Consider the following 23,927-nt stretch of genomic DNA (forward strand, 5'->3'; position numbering starts at 1 on the left):
TTGGAAATCAGCTTATGTCCTCCCACTGCTAAAGGGTAGAGATCCCTCAGATGCTAATAATTATCCTCCTATCTCCAAACTCCCTATCCTGGCCAAAGTCTATGAATCCCTAGTGAACTCACAGTTAAAAAAAACTTCTTAATTGAAAAGAACATACTGAGCGGGGTTCAGTCTGGCTTTAGATCGGGGAACAGCACCACAACTGCAGCTATAGCAGTGGCAAATGACATCGTTAATGCACTTGATAAAAAGCAACATTGTGCCGCTCTGTTTGTTGATTTATCAAAGGCATTTGATTCAGTTGACAATGAATTGTTGCTAGCTAGACTCAGTAACATTGGCCTCAGTGAAGGGGCAGTAAATTGGTTTAGGAACTATTTTTCTGACAGAACACAATGTGTATACACTACACTGACTATCACAAGTCTAGCTTTCTTGAGATTAATAGAGGTGTGCCCCAGGGTTCTATTTTAGCTACTGTGTTGTTCTCAATCTTTATTAATTATGTGGGAAATGGGATGCAACCATTAAAGTTGAATCTATATGCAGATGATACAGTCATATATTGATGTGCTCCTCTCTGGTTCAGGCTGTTGAAGAGCTCCAGACTGCTTCTCAGTCACTGCAGGCCTCCCTTTATGGTCTCAAACTGGTCTTGAATGTACGAAAAACAAAATTCATGACCTTTACCAGAGCTCGCACTCAGCCAGAGAAGGTTAGCATTGTCACATCTGGTGGCTTATCCATTGAAAAAGTGTCATCCTACAAATACATACTGTAGGTATATGGTTGGATGACAAGTTGTCCTTTAAAGTTCATATGGATAATCTTGTGGGGAAGCTTAAATTGAAATTGGGTTTTTATTTCCGTAATAAGGCTTGCTTATTACAACAGAAGCTTGTTCAGGCCACTTTTCTCTCTGTAATGTTTTATTTATATGTTTTATTTTATTGCAACAATAATAAGTGACTTGTTGTATATGCATGCAGCCTCCTCCATCTTCCAGAGTCTGGACTCTGTTTATCATGCATCCTTGCGCTTTATTACAAATGCCAAGTCACTCACTCACCCTTGCACCTTGTACCAAATGGTAGGTTGGATCTTACTTTATATGCACAGAAAGCTACATTTGTATGTGTTCATCTACAAAGCCCTTTTGGTTAAAATCCCTCTTTACCTCTGTAGCCTGGTCTTCTTCACCACCAGCAGTTACCATACCTGGTGGTTGCTACTTAAAGTCCCCAGGATATTTACAGTATTAGGCAAGACTGCCTTGTCATCTTGTGCACCAGAGGCATGGAATAGTCTACAATCCATGTATATATGTTAGTGCCACTGAATGAATGTTGTTGTATTGTATTGTCCTATGTTTTATTTCTGTAATGTATTGATTGTTGTTGCCTTCTTGGCCAGATCTCCCATGAAAAAGAGACTCCGGGTCTCAATGAGCTTTTCCTGGTTAAATAAAGGTTAATTGAAATAAAGAAATAAGTGAATTTGTCCCAATACTTTTGGTCCACTAAAATGGGACAGTCTGCAATTTAACCTCATAGTCATTGTATCATTTCAAATCCAAAGTGTTGGTGTACAGAGCCAAAACAACAACACAATTGTCAAAGTCCCAATACTTTTGGAGCTCACTGTATTTAAAAATCTGATGGCCTGGGGGTAGGAGCTGTTCAGGGTCCTGTTGGTTCCAGACTTGTATCGGTACCGTTTTCCATGTGGAAGCAGAGAGAGCAATTCATGACACTTCCTAGTATAAAGTTCCTGGATGATAGGGAGTGCGGCCCCAGTGATGTTCTGGGCCATACATGCTACCCTCTGTAGCGCCTTGTTGTCAGTTGCCAGGCAGTTGCCATACCAAGCAGTGATGCAGCCAGTCAAGTTGCTTTCAATGGTGCAGCTGTATAATTTTCTGAGAGCCCATGATTCATTTTTTTCAGCCTCCTGAGGGGGAAGAGGCTTTGTCGTGCCCTATTAATGACAGTGTTGGTGTGTGTGGACCATGATAATTCCTTAGTGATGTGGACACCGACGGACTTGAACCTCTCGTCCTGCTCCATTACAGCCCCATCGATTTGGATGGGGGCATGCTCGGCCCTCCGTTTCCTGTGGTCCACGATCAGCTTCTTTGTCTTGCTGACATTGAGGGAGAGGTTGTTGTCCGGGCACCACACTGCCAGGTCTCTGACCTCGTCCCTGTAGGCTGTCTCATCATCGTCACTGATCAGGCCTACCATCGTCGTGTCATCGGTAAACTTAGTGATGGTGTCTGAGTCTTGCGCGGCCACACAGTCAAGGGTGAACAGGGAGTACAGGAGGGGACTAACCTTGCACTCCTGAGGGGCCCCTGTGTTGAGGGTCAGCATAGATGACCCTGTGTTGTTGCATAGGGAGGTGTTTAATCCCAGGGCCCTTTGCATAGTGATGAGCTTAGAGGGCACTGTGGTGTTGAACGCTGTAGTCAATGAACAGCATTTTCACGTAGGTGTTCCTTTTGTCCAAGTGGGAAAGGGCAGTGTGGAGTGCAATAGAGATGTTGTCATCTGTGGATCTGTTGGGGCAGTATGCGAGTTGGAGTGGGTCCAGGGTGTCTGGGATGACGGTGTGGATGTGAGCCATGACCAGCCTTTCAAAGCATTTTATGTATACAGACGCGAGTGCAACAGGGCAATAGTCATTTAGTCAGGTTACCTTGGCATTCTAGGACACACACTGGGTCAGGGAGTGGTTGAAAATGTCAGTGAAGACACTTGCCAGCTGGTCACCGCATGCTCTGAGTACGCTTCCTGGTAATCCGTCTTGCCCTGTGGCCGCGGATGTCTTTCTAATATCGGCTACGGAGAGTGTGATCACACAGTCATCCGGAATAGCTGGTGCTCTCATACATGGTTCAATGTTGCTAGCCTCAAAGTGAGCATAGAAGGTATTTAGTTAGTCTAGTAGGCTTGCGTCAGTGGATAGCTTGTGGTTTGGTTTCCCTTTGTATTCCTTCATTTGCAAGCCCTGCCACATCCGACGAGCATCAGAGCCAGTATAGTAAGATTTGATCGTGGTCCTGTATTGACGCTTTGTCTGTTTGATGGTTCGTCGAAGGGCGTAACGGGATTTCTCATAAGCGCGTATCGCCCCAAATAAATAACCATAATAAAAGCACTTCAAATAAAATGTTATTGGTCACATACACATATATTTAGCAGAAGTTATTGCGGGTGTAACGAAATGCTTACGTTCCTAGCTCCAACACTGCAGTAGTATCTAACAATTCACAACAAAACACACAAATCTAAAAGTAAAATAATGGAATTAATAAATACAGTATATAAATATCAGATCGAGCAATGTCAGTGTGATATTGACTAAAATACAGTAGAATAGAATACAGTATATACGGTACATATGAGATGAGTAAAGCAGTATGTAAACATTATTTAAACATTATTAAAGTGACTAGTGTTCCATTATTAAAGTGGCCAGTGATTCCAAGTCCATGTAGGTAGCAGCCTCTAAGGTGCAGGGTTGCGTAACCGGGTGGACGCCGGCTAATGATGGCTATTTAACAGTCTGATGGCCTGGAGATAGAAGTCTCTCTGTCCCAGCTTTGATGCACCTGTACTGACCTTGCCTTCTGGATGATAACGGGGTGAACAGGCCGTGGCTCGAGTGGTTAATGTCCTTGATGATCTGTTTGGCCTTCCTTTGACATCGGGTGCTGTAGGTGTCCTGGAGTGCAGGTAGTTTGCCCCTGGTGATGCATTGGGCAGACCTCACCACCCTCTGGAGAGCCCTGCGATTGCGGTCGGTGCAGTTGCCGTACCAGGCGGTGATACAGCCCAACAGGATGCTCTCAATTGAGCATCTGTAAACGTTTGTGAGGGTTTTAGGGGCCAAGACAAATTTCTTCAGCCTCCTGAGGTTGAAGAGGTGCTGTTGCGCCTTCTTCACCACACTGTCTGTGTGGGTGGACCATTTCAGATCGTCATTGATGTGTACGCCAAGGAACTTTAAGCTTTCCACCTCCTCCACTACTGTTCTGTCGATGTTCATAGGCGCGTGCTCCCTCTGCTGTTTCCTGAAGTCTACGATCAGTGCCTTTTGTTGACGTCGAGTGAGAGGTTATTTTCCTGGCACCACTCTCCCAGGGCCCTCACCTCCTCCCTGTAGGCTGTCTCCTCATTGTCGGTAATCAGGCCTACTACTATTGTGTCGTCTGCAAACTTAATGATTGAGTTGGAGGCGTGCGTGGCCACGCAGTCATGGGTGAACAGGGAGTACAGGAGGGGACTGAGCACGCACCCTTGTGGGGCCCCTGTGTTGAGGATCACCGAAGTGGAGGTGTTGTTTCCTACCTTCACCACCTTGGGGCGGCCGGTCAGGAAGTCCAGGACCCAGTTGCACAAGGCGGGGTTCAGATCCAGGGCCCTGAGATTAATAATGAGCTCTTTAGGGTACTACGGTGTTGAGTTCTGAGCTACAGTCAATTAACAGCATTCTTACAAAGGTATTCCTCTTGTCCAGATGGGATAGGGCACTGTGCAGTGCGATGGCGATGGCATCGTCTGTGAATCAATTGGGGCGGTAACAAAATTGAAGTTGGTCTAGGGTGTCAGGTGAGGTAGAGGTGATATGATCCTTAACTAGCCTCTCAAGGTACTTCATGATGAGTGCTACAAGGCGATAGTCATTTAGTTCAGTTACCTGTGCTTTCTTGGGTACAGGAACAATGGTGGACATGTTGAAGCAAACGGAGACTGCAGACGTAGATAGGGAGAGATTGAATATGTTCATAAACACTCCAGCCAGCTGGTCTGCACATTCTCTGAAGATGCGGCTAGGGATGCCGTCTGAGCCGGCAGCCTTGAGAGGGTTAACATGTCGTCCACGGAGAAGGAGAGCCCACAGTCCTTGGTAGTGGGCCGTGTTGGTAGCACTGTGCTAACCTCAAAGCGGGCGAAGAAGGTGTTTAGCTTGTCCGGAAGCAAGAAGTCAGTGTCCGTGTCTTGGCTGGATTTCCCTTTGTAGTACATGATTGTCTGTGGACCCTGCCACATACGTTTCGTGTCTGAGCCGTTGAATTGTGACTCCACTTTGTCTCTGTACTGACATTTTGCCTGTTTGATTGCCTTACGGAGAGAATAACTACACTGTTTGTATTCAGCCATATTCTCAGTCCCCTTGCCATGATTAAATGTGGTGGTTCGCGCTTTCAGTTTTGCCCGAATGCTGCCATCTATCCACGGTTTGAGGTTTGGGTAGGTTTAAATAGACACAGTGAGTAAAACAACTCCTATACACTTCCTGATGAACTCAGTCACAGTATCCGTATATTCGTCAACTGGGCTACACGGAACATATCCCAGGCTGCGAGAATAAAACAATCTTTAAGCATGGATTCCGATTGGTCAAACCAGCGTTAAATAGACCTTAGCACGGGTACTTCCTGTTTGAGTTTCTGCCTATAGGAAGGGAGGAGCAAAATTGAGATTTGTCAAAGGGAGGATGGTGGATGGCCTTGTAGGCATTTAGAAAAGTTGAGTAGCAGTGGTCCAATGTTTTTCCAGCGCGAGTGCGATAGTCAACGTGTTGGTAGAACTCCAGAAGCATTTTCCTCAAATTTACTTTGTTAAAATCCCCAGCTACAATAAATGCGGCCTCAGGATATGTGGTTTCCAATTTGCATAAAGTCCAGTGTAGTTCTTTGTGGGCCGTTGTGGTATCGGCTTGAGGGGGAATATACACAGCTGTGACTATAACCAAAGATAATTCTCTTGGGAGGTAATATGGCTGCATTTGATTGTAAGGTATTCTGGGGTGGGGGGGATCAAAAGGACTTGAGTGTCTGTATGTTATCACAATCCCACCATGAGTAGTTAATCATGAAACATACACCCCCGCCTTTCTTCTTCCGGAGAGTTCTTTATTACTGCCTGCGCGGTGTACTGAGAACCCAGCTGGTGTATGGACGGGAACAGTATATCCCGAGAGAGCCATGTTACAATCCCTGATGTCTCTCTGGAAGCAGATCCTCACCCAGAGCTCATCTACTTTATTATCCAGAGAATGAACATTAGCGAGTAATATACTCGGAAGTGGTGGATGGTGTACACGCTTCCTGAGTCGGACTAGAAGTCCACTCAGAATACCTCTTCTCTGCCGACAGGGGTTTTGGAGCAGCCTCTGGAATAAGTTCAATTGCCCTGGGGGGTACGAACAAAGGATCCAATTCGGGAAAGTCAAATTCCTGGTCGTAATGGTAGTGAGTTACCGCCTCTCTGATATCCAAAAGGCTAATAATGTAAGAAATAACACAAAAAAACTAAATACTGCAAGGTTGCTTAGGAGCTAGATGCAGAGCTGACATATCTGTCGGCGCCATCTTAAAACCTTGCATGCTATGTTGGCTCATGCACATTGTCTCCATGGTGATTTATATACAGTTGAAGTCGGAAGTTTACATACACTTAAGTTGGAGTCATTAAAACTTGTTTTCAACCACTCCACACATTTCTTGTTAACAAACTTTAGTTTTGGCAAGTCGATTAGGACATCTACTTTGTGCATGACACAAGTAATTTTTCCAACAATTGTTTACAGATAGATTATTTCACTTATAATTCACTGTATCACAATTCCAGTGGGTCAGAAGTTTACATACACTAAGTTGACTGTGCCTTTAAACAGCTTGGACAATTGGACATAAAATTATGTCATGGCTATAGAAGCTTATGATAGGCTAATTGACATAATTTAAGTCAATTGGAGATGTACCTGTGGATGTATTTCAAGGCCTACCTTCAAACTCAGTGCCTCTTTGTTTGACATCATGGGAAAATCAAAAGAAATCAGCCAATATCTAAATAAAAAATTAAATCCACAAGTCTGGTTCAACCTTGGGAGCAATTTCCAAATGCCTGAAGGTACCACGTTCATCTGTACAAAAAATATTATGCAAGTATCAACACCATTGGACCATGCGCGGTCATACCGCTCAGGAGGAAACGTGTTCTGTCTCCTAGAGATGAACGTACTTTGGTGCGAAAAGTGCAAATCAATCCCAGAACAACAGCAAAGGACCTTGTGAAGAAGCTGGAGGAAACAGGTACAAAAGTATCTATATCCACAGTTAAACAAGTTCTATATCGACATAACCTGAAAGGCCGCTCAGCAAGGAAGAAGCCACTGCTCCAAAACCGACATAAAAAAGCCAGACTACGGTTTGCAACTGCACATGGGGACAAAGTTGGTACTTTTTGGAGAAATGTCCTCTGCTCTGACGAAACAAAAATAGAACTGTTGGCCATAATGACCATGGTTATGTTTGGAGAAGAATGGGGGATGCTTGCAAGCCGAAGAACACCATCCCAACCGTGAAGCACGGGGGTGGCAGCATCATGTTGTGAGGTTGCTTTGCTGCAGGAGGGACTGGTGCACTTCACAAAATAGATGGCATCATGAGAAAGGACAATTATGTGGATATATTGAAGCAACATCTCAAGACATCAGTCAGGAAGTTAAAGCTTAAGCAAATGGGTCTTCCAAATGGACAATGACCCCAGCATACTTCCAAAATTGTGGCAAAATGGCATAAGGATAACAAAGTCAAGGAGTGGCCATCACAAAGCCCTGACCTCAATCCTATAGAAGATTTGTGGGCAGAACTGAAAAAGCGTTTGCGAGCAAGGAGGCCAACAAACCTGACTCAGTTACACCAAATCTGTCAGGAGGAATGGGCCACAATTCACCCAACTTATTGTGGGAAGCTTGTGGAAGGCTACCCGAAACATTTGACCCAAGTTAAACAATTTAAAAGCAATGCTACCAAATACTAATTGAGTGTATGTAAACTTCTGACCCACTAGGAATGTGATGAAATAAATAAAAGCTGAAATAAATCATTCTCTCTACTATTATTCTGACATTTCACATTCTTAAATTAAAGTGGTGATCCTAACTGCACTAAGACAGGGAATTTTTACCAGGATTAAATGTCAGGAATTGTGAAAAACTGAGTTTAAATGTATTTGGATAAGGTGTTGGTAAACTTCCGACTTCAACTGTATCTCTCTGTTTTACATGGGAATACTTGGGAACAGATTTCCAAAATGAAAATCAGTTGGAGCTGATTTCCTGGTGTTTTTCCAGTCTTTTATGTACAACAATGAAAAAAATATATAATAATTTCATATATGTATTTTTGCTTAGAGAACTGGGAGGAAGGAGGAGGGCACACTGATACTATACTCTGATCCCCCCGGGCCGCCTGTTGTGGAACCCTGCCCTAGAGGTAGTGTGTACTGTATGTATTCAAGAGTAGTATCAGTGTGTGTGTGTTTCTGTGTGTACATCTGTGTTTGAGAGAGCTTTAAGGGTGTGCTTATGTTTTCAGAAGAGGTGTGTGTGTGTATGTGTGTGTGTTTAAGAACGGCTGAAGTGTGAATGGCGGGGTCTGAGGCAGAGTGTGTGTTTCGACACCCTTAGCATTCAGCTCTGCCTCCGTGAGGGCTCAATCTCCTTGCCTATCTGGTGGCCTTGGGGTGTGAAATTAAGTGAGATTTGTTGTGACAGCGGGAGTTATGTGGGTGACATGTGAACCATCCGGCTAATCCACAACTCTCCCCCTGTCCCCCCTCTCCACCCTGGGGCCTGACCCTGCCGCCTGGGCGCTCCTGGGGCTGAGTGGCTGGTGGAAAACATGCCTCATTTATGGCCCCTGGTACGACGCTCTGGCCCAGCAGTTGGTAAACACTGATCCCCAGGCTCCTGCCTGATTAGCCTAAGCGATCCACTGCATCCGACCTCCTACTAACATACAGACAGACACACACTGATCCTCACACACACACACACTGATCCTCACACACACACACACACACACACACACACACACACACACACACACACACACACACACACACACACACACACACACACACACACATACACACACATACACACACACATGCATGGGCGCACACGCCCTCCTCCTTCCTCCCACACACAAACCTATCATCACCATACACACTAGGTTTGAGGAGCGGGTCTCCCGGCCCAGCAGGGGAGGCTTGCCTCCTCACACACAGGTTTATCTTAACAGCCTGCACACTGAGAAGAAAGAGAGAGGGAGGAGGGAGGGAGGGAATCAATAAAAGGCCATTACACCTCTGAGCGGTTGGGGTGTGGGAGGGCTGATAGGGAGGTGGATGATTCGTTTGTAAAGACCAACCACAGCTCTGATATACGTAGTAGGCCTCAAGGACAGACACAGATAGAAGGGCTTTAAAACACTCATACCCCGGGTGAACCATCCCAGGGTCGACACAGGACTTCTGCCTTGCTAGCACACGCGACCGCCCTCTTGAAGCATTTTACCAGTCGATGTCATGTGAAAAGCTAGCTATTCGCTGGCGCAAGTGGGGACACTTCAGGCCGAGAAGTAAGTTTCACACATCCCCATGTGCTACACATGCACAAACATACACACACATCAGGATGAGTAAGAAGGGTATTGATCTGTGCGCTTGGCTCCCTTTAAGCAGTGGGCTGTGTGGGAGCGTGCGTGAGGATGGCAGGCATGCTTTCGATTCACAGCCTCACTGGGTATCGACCGGAGGAGGCTTAAGGACAGGGAAAAGACTGCCCAAATGCTGTTGAACACATTAAGGGGGTCAAAGGTCAACAAGAGAGTTCTCAGTGTCTAGAGGAGTCGGGTAAAAACAGGCTTGTATTATTGCTTTGTTATTGTGTTATTGTTAGGCCTCCTATTGTGGAATGACTCTGACCTCCTTGTGGTTAATCTGACATTGGGGATCAGGAGAGCTGATCCTGGATCTGTGATAAGGAGCTAAAGGTATAGCTCAGCCTGATACTATTCTCCAGGGCCAATCTCAATGTCTTCAGTTTGCTTTAGAGTCCCTAATGTTAGTCCACTGGGGCTGTCCATATCCAGGCTTACTTTAGAGTTAATCTATGGCCATGACTCTGTCTGAACATCCCTGCATTATTCATTGACTAGATACCATAATCCATGGAGACTCAAAGCTCTGCATTGCTTCTTGATGAGCCCATTGAGATGGATAGAATGCTAAGGAAAACTTTCCACTACCCAGAGGTCCCATGGTGGTCCACTTGTTCACCTGCATATAATTTTGAATCATTCCTCTAATTCATTTAAAATTGAAAATTATGTTTCATGGTCAGGTCATTGTAGAAAAACGCAGGGCACTAAATTGACCAATTCAAAACCAAGTGCTTCAGTCAATTCAAATTCACAAAGTGAATTAAAAATATTACGTTTTACCTTCTTCTATTCTGCATACATTCATTCACACTGACATTCTCACATAGCCTACACAATCACACACCTCTAACCTATGGAAATAACGGAAAGCTGAGGAGAGAGGAAAAAGTCTGTTTTCTGTATCTCCACACACACCAGAGAAATAAACAGTGTTTCCAACCAGTAAGTCCGATACATTCTGAGAATGTTATCTTTTTAATGGTTATGGCCAGGGATGGAGGCGGTATGCTCTGTTCATTATGTATCAGACACAGCAATGTATGGAGTGGAGCAGGAAGCTGGAAATGACTTGGCTGATAAACGGAATGACAAGAACCATATGTCAGTCAGGGAAAAAGCAGGAAAATTGCATTTCATCAACGACATCACTCACAGAGAAATGTCAGTAATTTACAACCTTTCTAGGGAAGGAAATAGTAGGCTAGTTGAATCATCTACATCAAATCAAGTCTACATCAAATCAAATGTAATTTGGTTTGTAAACAACAGGTGTAGACTAACAGTGAAATGCTTACTTATGACACAGAGATAAAAAATTAAAATAAATGTTAATAACACGAGTAAACTAATGGACAACAATACTTCTACTGCTACTTACAGCTATTTCACTAACATCTACGGTTCCTGTAGTTAAATAATTGTACATTCCTAATTGACGATTTTCACCCACAGCAGCCAATCCATCATTCATTCTGATCTTAACTCCAACCCTCCGAAGTCCACAGATTAACTAATCTTCCCCAGTATAATGCCATTTTGCTATTCCCTTTTGCAATATATCCCTCCATTTTACTATGTCTTACGAGGGTACTGAACCTCCCTATTTGTAACATTTCTACCAATATTGTCACACCCTGACCATAGAGAGCCTTGTTATTCTCTATTTTGGTTAGGTCGGGGTGTGACTAGGGGGGGGTGTTCCTATCTAGGTTAATTATTTCTATGTTGGCCTGGTATGGTTCCCAATCAGAGGCAGCTGTTTATCGTTGTCTCTGATAGGGGATCATATTTAGGCAGCCATTGCCCCACTGGTTTTTGTGGGATCTTGTTTTTGTGTAGTTGCCTGGGAGCACTGCATTTTGCTGCACATTTCGTTTGCTGGTTATTGTTTTTGTGAGTTTAATTTAATAAACATGTGGAACTATACGTACGCTGCGCCTTGCTCCGAGTATGATTACCACGACGATCGTGACAGATATTGCCCTAAAAATAAATACTTTACCCAAGAGTATAATGATATTTCTCATTGACTTATTGTGTTTTTTCAGATTCCCTAACAATACAATTTGCAGGTCCATCTGAACCCTGATATCATGACATAAGATCCATTCCTGGATCTGACTCCAAAAGCGAGCCACCGATGGACAGTATCAATAAATATGTTCTATTGATTATGTTTCATCGTGGCAGAGTCTGCACAAGGCTGACTGTTCAATGTCCCATATATTGAACATAATTTTTGTAGCAAGTATTTTATATAACAGCTTAAATTGAAACAAACAGATTAACATGTCTATTGATGTTTTAGATGTCAGTTCATAAACCCAATGCCAAGGTATTGGGACATCAAAAACCTGTTCCCAACTGACTTGAATTTTATTAGGTATTGCTGTCAAAGTTTTCACTTTAAGTGAAACTGATACATTTTTCAATGTATACTAATCATTTTAAGCCATTTATGCTTTTTAATGGGTGGCAGACAGACTAATTCTTACATTTTTTCTTTAAGTAATTGTCTCTTCCAATTTTGTGGCAGAGCCGCACTTAGTTATACTTTTGTATTGAACATGCACCTTTATGCACTGTTGTTTCCTTGTTGTAAGTTGCTTGTGTGACATAACTTACCATTCTTGTTTAAAATAGTACTATACCCTTGTAAATTTTTTCCAAGTTTAGTTTTTTCTCTATCAGTATTTTGGAGTTTAGACATATTATTTGCTATAACATTAGATCTGCCTTTTCTGGAGGATGAAATTGAAATTGTAGCCAACTCTGTATGACTTAAAAAGGAGGATACTTTAAACATGGATTCATTGTCAATCCACCAAAAATGTAAGGTTTTAATCTAAAAAAAGGCAAAGAGCCCACTCTTAAAAATTGAATGGGTTTCTTTTAGTAGCTTGCTAAAAAACCAATTTGGTTTTAAATGACATTTCGGTACAATGGAGGCTTTAACTCTTAGGGCTAGGGGCAGTATCCTGAATTTCCAGATGACTGACATGTCCAAAGTAAACTGCCTGTTACTCAGGTCCAGAAGCTAGGATATGCATATAAATGGTAGCATTGGATAGGGAACACTCTGACGTTTCTAAAACTGTTAACATAATGTCTATGAGTATAACAGAACTGATATGGCAGGCAAAAACCTAAGGAAAATCCACCCGGAAATTATTTTTTTGGAAGTCACAGGCCTTTTCAATGCTAGCCTATGGGATATACAATAAAATAGGCCCCAGATTGCAGTTCCTATGATTCCACTAGATGTCAACAGTCTTTAGAATGGGTTTCAGGCTTGTTTCTTGAAAAACAAACAGGTAGTTGTAGTTTATCCAAGCAGTGTTGCCAACTTAGCGACTTTGTCGCTATATTTAGTGAGTATTCAGACCCCCCCTAGCAACTCATTTTCCAAAAATTGACTAGCGACAAATCTAGCGACTTTTTCTGGTGTTATTGGAGATTTTTGGAGACTCTGACGTGAAAGCGCTTATCGTTCTTACTCTTCTCAACGAGCAGCGGGTGCTGCCGTGGGCCCCACCCCTGTCCCAAAGCACTCACAGACGGCCCAGTCCTCGCGCAGCAGTCCCTCCCAGCTGCAGTCAGAGCATGAATAGCACATGCAGGAAGCCGAAGCTGGCTTACATTTAGGGCGGGATGTAAATATAAAATGTTATTTGTCTAAAATAAATCACTGCACAAAAATAAATCACTGCATTTGACTCACACAGCCTCAGTCACGTAGTCACCTTGTCCACTGTGTGTGTGCCTCTCTGTGACATAAGCTAAACATCTAGCTGGCTCAGTCTAAACTGTTCATTCAAAAATACAGAAAGGAGTGGGAATCAAATCCTGAATTCAAAGGCTGGTTGAAGCCGTTTATTGGAGATGATACACGGGCATACTGCCTGTATTGTAAGGCTGATTTCTACGCCAAACTTAGTGATGTAAAAAAACACATGACAACTCAAAAGCATACTCAAAAGGCAAAGCCTTATAACAGTTCCACCCAAAACAAGCTGCCATTTATGGTTTAAAAAATTGACTCTGCAAAAAAGGCTGAGGCCACCATGGCATTAGCTATCGCTGAACATTGTTCCATGCTGGCATGTGATCACATTGGAGAAGCATGTAGAGCTGCTTTCTCAGACTCCAATGCTGCTACTAACTTCAAAATGCACAGGACAAAGTGCACAGAAATGATTAATGGTGTTCTAGCACCATACTTTCTGAAAAAGTTGGTCGCAGATGTGGGTGACCAGCGTTTCAGCCTCCTCCTCGATGAGTCCACGGATGTTAGTGTTTCTAAGTACCTGGGGGTTGTGATAAGGTACTTTAGTGACACCAAGCAGACTCTCTGGGGCTTGTTGAGTTGGAGGGAGGAGATGCCAAATCTATAGCCCGGGCTGTTGTGGCTTTCCTCGAGAAGTGTTGTCTTAAAAAAGAGCAACTCCTGGGGATAGGGACTGACAATGCCTCTGTTATGACGAGGATTAACAATGGGATCCATAAAGTGCTGAAGGAGGAGTATGGCCTCAAATATCTGGTTCTTATTCGCTGTGTGTGCCACTCTCTGCAGCTTGCTCATTTGTAGATCTAAACATATTTAGGGTGTTTTTTACTCACTTTTTGTCTCTCCCATGATGTTATTGCTCTCTCCTACAGCGTCCATCACAATTACATGCACATGACCAATTATGCAAATTCGGTGACGATGTCATTTAGCGACTTCTAGTGACTTTTAGGACAGCCAATAGCTACTTTCCTTACTGAGGAGTTGGCAACACTGTATCCAAGGTGTTCTCATCACGACACATTGACTTTTGGTGCGCGTGAACGAGTGCGCGCTCTTCGTTATTTTCCTTTTCTATTGAACAACGTTCTATCCTTCTGAAATATTGTCGTTTATTTACATATTAGGGTACCTGAGGATTGATTAGAAACATTGTTTGACTTGTTTGGACGAAGTTTACCGGTAGCTTTTTGGATTCCTTTATATGCATGTTGAAGGAGTGGATTACTGAAATCAATGGCACCAACTAAACTGACTTTTTGGATATAAAGAAGGACTTTATCAAACAAAATGAACATTCAATGTGTAGCTGTGACCCTTGGGATTGCAAACAGAGGAAGATCTTCAAAGGTAAATTATTTATTTTATCGCTATTTGTGATTATTGTGAAGCCGGTGCTGGTTGAAAAAGTATTTTGATGTGGGGCACTGTCCTCAGATAATCAGATGGTATGCTTTCGCTGTAAAGCCTTTTTGAAATCTGACAAAGCGGTTTGATTAACAAGAAGTTAAGCTTTCAAATGATGTAAGACACTTGACTGTGTGCTCGATTTTATACATCTGTGAGCCATGGGTGTGTCTGAAATAGCCAAATATACTAATTTGAAGGGGTGTCCACATACTTTTATATATATTTGTCATTCTCAATCCAATCTCTGTTTTTTAGATAAATTAAACCCGATCTTTCCTGAATAAGTTCCTCAAACTTGTTTTGTTTTATGTCTAGATTATTCAGGGCTTCTGTTTTACATTTATCCACACCATTCATGTGCAATGTTAGATTTTCTATTTCTGCTGTAAGCCTTTTCTCTGCTGATCAATACTGTTTTTGGGGGGATGAAAATTGAATTGAATAGCATCTAAATACACACTTAAAGGCATACCATACAATATGTGGGTCCACTGAACCTGCAAAAAGAGTAGGATGTTATGAATTCCTTGATTTATTTTGTAAAGCAATGTCAGTCAACAAACCCTGGTTAAATTTCCAATATCCCCACACTCATGTAAAGTCTGTCATAGTTACTTGGAGGGCTATAAGCTGAAGGTATGATCGCATTCGATCCTCAACCCATACTTTTTTCAATTTTGGCACCATAGAAAAGGATACCAGAAAATAATCAATCAATCTGACTAGCTTGATTAACCTCTACTGGTGTCAGTAGAGGAGGTGTTACACCTATTGAAGTAATTACCCATTGGTAAATCTCCAGGTTATGATCTTGCAAATGTATGGAAGCATGCTAAACTGTGTCCAATCCCAAAAGACAACAAATAACCCATTACTACTGCCCATAGTCAACCAATTAGTCTACTCCCTTCACTCAGTAAGATATTGGAGGGTATTGTGAGTAGACATATATGGGAGTACATGGAAAAGAATGATCTGATTACAGCCAATCAGCATGCTTACCACAAAAAACATTCCACTACCACTGCGTTGGTTGACATGACTGACCAGTGGCTCAATGCTATGGATCATGGCAGGTTTGTGGGTGCACTATTTTTAGATTTTAGTGCAGCATTTGATTTAGTGGATCCTAAAATAATTTTGACAAAATGATTGCATTATGGTTTTAAGGAGGTAGCATTAACTTGGGTATAGTCATATCGGTTCATTTTCTTCCCCTCATGCTTTAAACTGTGGAATATCGCAGGGCACTTCTTTACTTAATATATATACCAACAACCTTCCTTATGCCTTATCTGAAACTCAAGCTACTATATTTGCAGACGATACTACAATTTATACAGCAAGACAATCAGTTCAACAGGTACAGCAACAAGTAGATTTGGAAAATATCAAGGAGTGGGTTTGCCGGTACAAACCTTTTTAAAACACCAAGAAAACCAAAGTTATGTTGGTCTGTTCCACCAGGAAAAGGCAAACACAGCATGGGATACATTTAGGTATGGGGGTGTACAAATTGAGGAAGTGGCAGAAGCCTAACTACTAGGAGTGCAGCTAGACAACTCCTTATCATGGTCGCCTCAAACAACTAATCTATGTAAAAAAATTAAAAAATAAAATGCATGCATGATCAGAAGGATAGCTAAATACTTACTGGGAAAGATTCTTAAGCAAACAACCCAAGGATTAATTGAGAGTCAGGTGAACTACTGTTCTGTGTTCTGTGGACATGCATCAGCAAGTCAAATTAGGAGGCTGCAGATCGCACAGAACAAAGCAGCAAGGATTGTTTTAAGGTGGAGATATGGTTCTTCTGTTGTAGTCATGCTCAATGCTCTTGGTTGGTCATCAATCAACAAGATAATTGAAAAAAACATGCTTATTATATTTCATAATATAAACCATTTAAATTGGCCAAACTCTATTCACAACAATATTCAGTTGGTAAGAGACAGATATTCAGTAAATACTAGGAATAGATTGTCCACCATCTCTGTGTTATCCAGACAGAAAAGAGAAATAGGCTAAATAACATTTCGATTTAGAGCAATAAAGAAATAGAATAATGTTTCTAAGCAAAACAGAAACCTTTCAATATATAAATTCAAACAATACTTTAAAACCATTTAAATATAATACATAGGAAAGTTGTGCTGGACTATGGTAGATGAAGAATCAATCTATATTTTTAGACTGTTAGAGTATTTATCTGGTCAATATGTCAGTGTATTATGTCTGTTTGTAACAGTATATTATATGTGAAAATGTGATCGTACTATGAATTGTATTTTAATGCTCTTGGAAGATTAGTCCAAATGAGGACTAAAAGAGATTCTAATAAAATAATAAATAAATAATAATACAAAATAAAAATATATATCAAATCTACGGGATAGGTGTCCCTAAACTGGGACAGTTGTTGCTAACGTGCGCTAATGTGACTAGAATGACGCTGTATACAACAGCCAACTTTCCGGGACATAGACATGTTTTATATGAGCAGAAAGCATAAATTATATTTAATCTAACTGCAGTGTCCAATTAACAGTAGCTATTACATTGAAACATTGAAAAAATACCATGCTATTGTTTGAGGAGAGTGCACAACAACAAAAAAACACAGTAATTGGTTTTGACACATTCACCTCTGAAGGTAAATAATGTACTTACATTCAGTAATATTGCTCTGATTTGTCATCCTGAGCGTCCCAGAGATAAAATGTAGCATAGTTTTGTTTGATAAAATAAATTTTTATGTTCAAATGTAGTAACTGGTGTCTACAGTGTGACCCCACTGCTGTCTCTGGCTCCACACCCACCCCGCTCAGCCAATTCCTGGCAGACTTGATACAAACTATTGTGCAGTAATGTAATTCTTCACTGGATCAGTAAGACTTTGCACACACACTGCTGCCATCTGGTGGCCAAAATCTAAATTACACATAGACTCCTATCTGAAAGCATGTCCTTTCTCTTGCCTTTCAAAGATGATGGAACACATTTCTTTTAAATAAAACTCATGTTTTTTTGTTTGTATCATCCTTTACCCAGATCTAATGTGTTATAATATCCAACATCAAATTCACATTTCCACAAACTTCAAAGTGTTTCCTTTCAAATAGTATCAATAATATGCATATTCTTGCTTCAGGTCCTGAACTACAGGCAGTTCGATTTGGGTATGTCAAATATCCGTCAATTCCAACGTGTCCATAATATTCGTAATCACTTTGAGCGCCAGGGTGATAGTTGGTAGTATGATTGCCTTCACTCTCCATTGACTTACTTATAGCTAGTTTGTAGTCCCCTACCATTATAATAGAGCTATTTGTATCTTGGAGACTAATTCGATTATTATAAATATTTTCTAAGAAGTTTGGATCATCATTATTCGGTCACTATAGATGTATCAGTCATAACTGTTTATCATCAAGTAATATATTCAAGGCAATCCATCTTCCTCGAGGATCTATATTAATGGATTGTACCTCAAGATGCAAATTATTTTTGAATACGATCATAACACCTTTTGAATTTCTTAACCCATGACTGGAATTGATTTTACCATCCTCTTCTTTTTTCAAGACCACTTCATCAAAAGATATTGAATGAGTTTCCTGAAGACAATAAATATGGCAATCCTTCTACTTTAGTCATGTCAAAACTGCTCTTTTTACTATCAGCCAAACCATTGGAATTATAGCTATACTTACAGTGCGTTCAGAAAGTATTCATAACCCCTTGCCTTTTTCCACATTTTGTTGTGTTACAAAGGGGGATTAAAATAGATGTAACTGTATTTTTCTGTTAACAATGTACACATTGTCAAAGTGGAAGAAAACATTTGTAAAAAAAATCTTATAAATAAGAAACTACAATATCTTGATTAGATAGAGTTGAAGTAGGAAGTTTACACACACCTAAGCCAAATACATTTAAACTCAGTTTTTCACAATTCCTGACATTTAATCCAAGTAAAAATTCCCTGTCTAAGGTCAGTTAGGGTCACCACTTTATTTTAAGAATGTGAAATGTCAGAATAATAGTAGAGAGAATGATTTATTTCAGCTTTTATTTCTTTCATCACAATCCTAGTGGGTCAAAAGTTTCCATACACTCATTTAGTATTTCGTAGCATTGCCTTAAAATTGTGTAACATGGGTCAAATGTTTCGGGTAGCCTTCCACAAGCTTCCCACAATAAGTTGGGTGAATTTTGGCCCATTCCTTCTGACAGAGCTGGTGTAACAAGGTCAGGTTGGTGGCCTCCTTGCTCGCACAAGCTTTTTCAGTTCTGCCCACAAATTTTGTATAGAATTGAGGTCAGGGCTTTCTGATGGCCACTCCAATACCTTGACATTGTTGTCCTTAAGCCATTTTGCCACAACTTTGGAATAATGCTTGGGGTCATTGTCCATTTGGAAGACCCATTTGCGACCAAGCTTTAACTTCCTGACTGATGTCTTGAGATGTTGCTCCAATATATCCACATAATTGTCCTTTCTCATGATGCCATATATTTTGTGAAGTGCACCAGTCCCTCCTGCCGCAAAGCATCCCCACAACATGATACTGCCACCCCCGTGCTTCACGGTTGGGATGGTGTTCTTCGGCTTGCAAGCCTCCCCCTTTTCCCTCCAAACATAACGATGGTCATTATGGCCAAACAGTTCTATTTTTGTTTCATCAGACCAGAGGACATTTCTCCAAAAAGTACGATCTTTGTCCCCATGTGCAGTTGCAAACCGTAGTCTGGCTTTTTATGGCAGTTTTAGAGCAGTGGCTTCTTCCTTGCCTTTGAGGTTATGTCGATATAGGACTCGTTTTACTGTGGATATAGATACTTTTGTACCTGTTTCCTCCAGCATCTTCACAAGGTCCTTTGCTGTTGTTCTGGGATTGATTTGCACTTTTCGCACCAAAGTACGTTCATCTCTAGGAGACAGAACGCGTCTCCTTCCTGAGCTGTATGACGGCTGTGTGGTCCCATGGTGTTTATTCTTGCGTACTATTGTTTGTACAGATGAACGTGGTACCTTCAGGTGTTTGGAAATTGCTCCCAAGGATGAACCAGACTTGTGGAGGTCTACAATTATTTTTCTGAGGTCTTGGCTGATTTATTTAGATTTTCCCATGATGTCAAGCAAAGCGGCACTGAGTTTGAAGGTAGGCCTTGAAACACATCCACGGGTATACCTACAATTGACTCAAATTATGACATTTAGCCTATCAGAAGCTTCTAAAGCCATGACATCATTTTCTGGAATTTTCCAAGCTGTTTAACGGCACAGTCAACTTAGTGTTCCAAGTATACAGATTTGACGATATTCTTGCAGAAAAATGGCATATGAATGCGAATGTCTCATTCACGATTTGCTCAAATGTACCTGGGGACTTGATACTAAAAGTCTTGTTGTTCAGTCATTTGTAACAGGTTGTAATCAAGCCCTGGTCTCCAGCATGGGAACAGAAGAGGAATACCTGGTGCGGTAGTCTCAGGTAGGGCTACTCCAAATCATCTTGGCTCTGACACACACACACACACACACACACACACACACACACACACACACACACACACACACACACACACACACTTTACAGGTCCATCAATCCATCTAAATATCTCTCACACCCTACAGTAACCTGTGGATCATGAGAGAACCGTCATAAATCCGCAGAATGTTTCTAACCTATTAAATTACACTTTTTTAAATGTAACCTTTATTTTAACTAGGCATTTATGTAGTGTCCTGTAATACTTCCTTTTGAAGTGAGACACATTCGGTCAGTCATAACACATCCATAAAGACTCTATATTGCATGACACTGTACTTTAAAGTCAGACCCCGTTGGTCATTTAGTTAATAAATAAAGGTTAAATAAAAATGTAAAATACAATTTATGATACATACATTAAATCCCTTGTGTCATATGACGCTGTACTTATAATAAAGTCAGGCACCATTTCCTGGTTGCTAAAATTCAAATCGTTTGTGTAATTTCAGTTGATGTGACAAAACAAACAATGCATAGTGTAGCGAATCATTATGCATTCTAAACCGCTGTGAAATGTATTTTCAATAACCCAAAATATTGTATTTTCAACTGTTTGAAGTTGGTGTACAAAACCGAAAGTAAAAGATTCAAAAACTAAACATAAGAAAGTGAAGCATAGAAATAGTGCACACAGAACATATCTCCCGCTTCTTAGACCTGCTTTCAATGAGAATGACAGATCGGGCCTCCCAAAAGTTACATATTGCAGCTTTAATGTAAACAGAAATGTATTAACACTTACTAAATTATCACTAACAGCTAAAACAAATAAAAATGTAAGTTTAAACTATACATTTCCTTTTATTTTTAAATGTTTTAAACAATATGAATACATAACATTTCAAAAAGTATTGCACCAGAACCTCCGGAATATCCTTTAGATTCACATTCTTATATTCCTCTTTCATTTACAAATCTCATGACGTGACTATGAGACGTGGCTGTATCTAAGGGGATTTTTATTTTGTTGAGCCTGCTACCTAGTAAAATGTCATATTGGTATAGCTAGCTAACTAGCTTAGGCTGCTAACATTAGCTAGCTATCTAGCAATTGCTTTGAAGTCACCAAAATTATTTGAAATAACGATTGAGGTAGTTATGTAATCTAACCCAATGCTCAACAAACTAATTTAAATTACAATAAATAATGGTTAACTTACTCATTTTTCGTTGTCCAGTGGCACCACAAGTGGGCTTTTGATTTGAGAACTCCATCACATGAGCGCTTACTGGGCTACATAAACATCTCTAACCAAACAACAGTGCATGTGCACTGAATTAAAGGGTATCTACACTCAAAAATAAAAGTTTCTTCGATTTTTCACAGAGACCTCAAAAGTGGTCACCTGATACAGTTTCAGCATTGTTGTGAACACAGAAAATCAACTTCTGTTGTTTTTCTATTAACAAAAAAGTGAGAGAAAAAAAATGGGAAAACCAAAAGAAATTAGGGAAATCCGTATCCTGGAAAAAACAAAACAGAAAATTGAATTTGGGAGAAAAAAACTGAATCAGGCAAAAAATATAATTGTATTTTAAAAGGCCCTACAAACGTGTTTTGCTGTGCATGACTGCACTTTAGAGAGTGTGTCATCCTGCAGCACAGCATTTTAGGGAATGTTGAGGTCAGGTCCAATATTAGCTATGCATCCAAGAGGGAAATATGTTAGGCCATCCTAGAAATGTTTTAGAGTAGTATAATATGTCATTTAGCTGAAGCTTTAATCCAAAGCGAATTACAGATATGAGTGCATACATTTTTATGTATGGGTGGTCCCGGGAAATCGAATCCACTATCCTGGCATTGCAAAGCTCTACCAAGATGCATGACACGGTTATAAATGCTTTGTGAAGCCTCAATTGAATATGATTTATAAAGCAATTATTAAGAGTCTGTGTGGAGGAGGTCCTTTCGCCAATCCTCACAGCCTGTGATCTGCCCATCAGGAAGTCCAGGATCCAGTTGCAGAGGGTGGTGTCCAGAGCCAGGGCTCTGAGCCTGGTGTCGAGCTTGGAGGGAAGAATAGTGTTGAATGCTGAACTGTAGTCAATGAACAGCATTCTCACATAGATATTCCTCTTGTCCAGATGTGTTAGGGCCATGTGAATAGCGATGGAAATGGCATCTTCCGTGGATCTGTTGGAGCAGTGGGTAACGTGATGATAGTAATTTGGGCATGTCACCTTGTTTTTCTTGGATACTGGGGTGATGGTGGTCTCCTTGAAGCAGTTGGGGACTACAGCCTGGGACAGGGACAGGTTGAAGATGTCAGATAAGACCCCCACCAGCTGATCAGCATACACTCTGATGCGGCCAGGGATGCCATCTGGGCCGGCGGCTTTGTGAGCATTTACTCTTTAGAGAGTTTTCATCACGTCAGCCTCGGTGAGCAAAAACGCCTGGTTAAGCAGCAAGAGTCTTCCTGGATGGCTCGGTATTGTCTGTCTCGAAGAGAGCGTAGAATGTGTTAAGCTTGTCTGGGAGGAAGGCTTCGGTGGGCACCACAGCTGGATTTGCCTTTGTAGTCTATGATAGTCTGTAGTCCTTGCCACATGCGTTGCGAGTCTGAGTTGTTGAACATCAATTCATGTTTGAGTCTGTATGGTCTTTTTGCATCCCTAAAGAATTTGCGGAGCTCATACCTGCTTGCCTTGTATGCGTCCTGCGTCACTGAGTCATCGGGGTTCGTTCTGCTGACATTAAATGCTGCAGTACAGGCTTTCAGCATGGTATGGATATGTCCATTCATCCAGGGTTTTTGGTTGGGGTATGTTCGGATCATTATTGTGGGTAAAACATCATCAACACAATTCCTAATGAAGCCTGTGACTAACGATGTATCTTTGAACATATTCCAATCTCTATTCTCAAAATAGTCCTGCAGCATTGAATCTGCCTCCTCTGTCCAGCGTATCACTATTCTCTGTGTTGGTGGCTGCCTCTTGAGTTGCTGCTGCTTGTAGGCGGGGAGTAGGAGGCTTGATCTTAAGGGTAGGCTTTGTCAAAGAGGTGGGGCTTTATGAGGGACTGAAAGATGGTCATGGACTCAGAGTCACAGATGGCTAGAGGGAGTTCCAGAGCCAAGGATAAACCCTGGAGAAGGCCATGTTGCCGAAGCTCTGAAGCTTCAACGTGGGGATGACAAGGTGGCCTGCTGTTGTGGAATGGAGTGCGCGAGGGGCAGAAGTAATTTGCTGACAATGGAGAACAGAGTCCTAGTTCTTATTGGAGCTGTTGATGATGTTGGAGAAGTAGGCAGACCTGGCAACACTGAGGGCATCTCTGTAGGTGAAGAGGTGGAGTTTGTGGGCTTCAGCATGGTCAGTGAGCCCAGACTTCCTGCTCAGGTGCTCCAGGCGACCAGCTTGCTTCTGGGAGCACATGTTGGTGATACTTTTGAAGAATTTGTTAAAAACGTGCTTGGTTAAAATGAATTACATCGGTATATGGTGGAGTCTGCATTTTAGCATCAGAAACTCACAGGTCAGGTGAACAGGAGATCAAGATGTTTTCAACTTCTGTACTCCTTCGTCAGGTTTTTAATTAACAAAAATGAGGGATACTTTTATACATTTAAAAATGTCCTCTCTTGATTCAGGGAGCAATCAAAATGAGAATACAAAACTTAATTGGTAAATTAGTTGCACAATG

The 23,927-nt window shown here is 41.5% G+C and overlaps 1 protein-coding gene across 1 annotated transcript in view; it reads right to left on the bottom strand.

Moving 5' to 3' along the window:
* Positions 1-23,659, bottom strand: part of LOC120020976 (transmembrane protein 132D-like) — a 61,578-nt gene extending 37,919 nt beyond the window's left edge. The window contains exons 1-2 of the mRNA XM_038964648.1: positions 23,538-23,659; positions 22,460-22,631 (exon numbers count right to left, since the gene is read on the bottom strand). Coding sequence (XP_038820576.1) covers positions 22,460-22,631; positions 23,538-23,659 — 294 coding nt within the window. The remainder of the gene's footprint in view (positions 1-22,459; positions 22,632-23,537) is intronic.
* Between the last annotated feature and the right edge of the window lie 268 nt (positions 23,660-23,927).

Source organism: Salvelinus namaycush, chromosome 26, assembly GCF_016432855.1.
Source record: "Salvelinus namaycush isolate Seneca chromosome 26, SaNama_1.0, whole genome shotgun sequence".
NCBI lineage: Eukaryota > Metazoa > Chordata > Actinopteri > Salmoniformes > Salmonidae > Salvelinus > Salvelinus namaycush.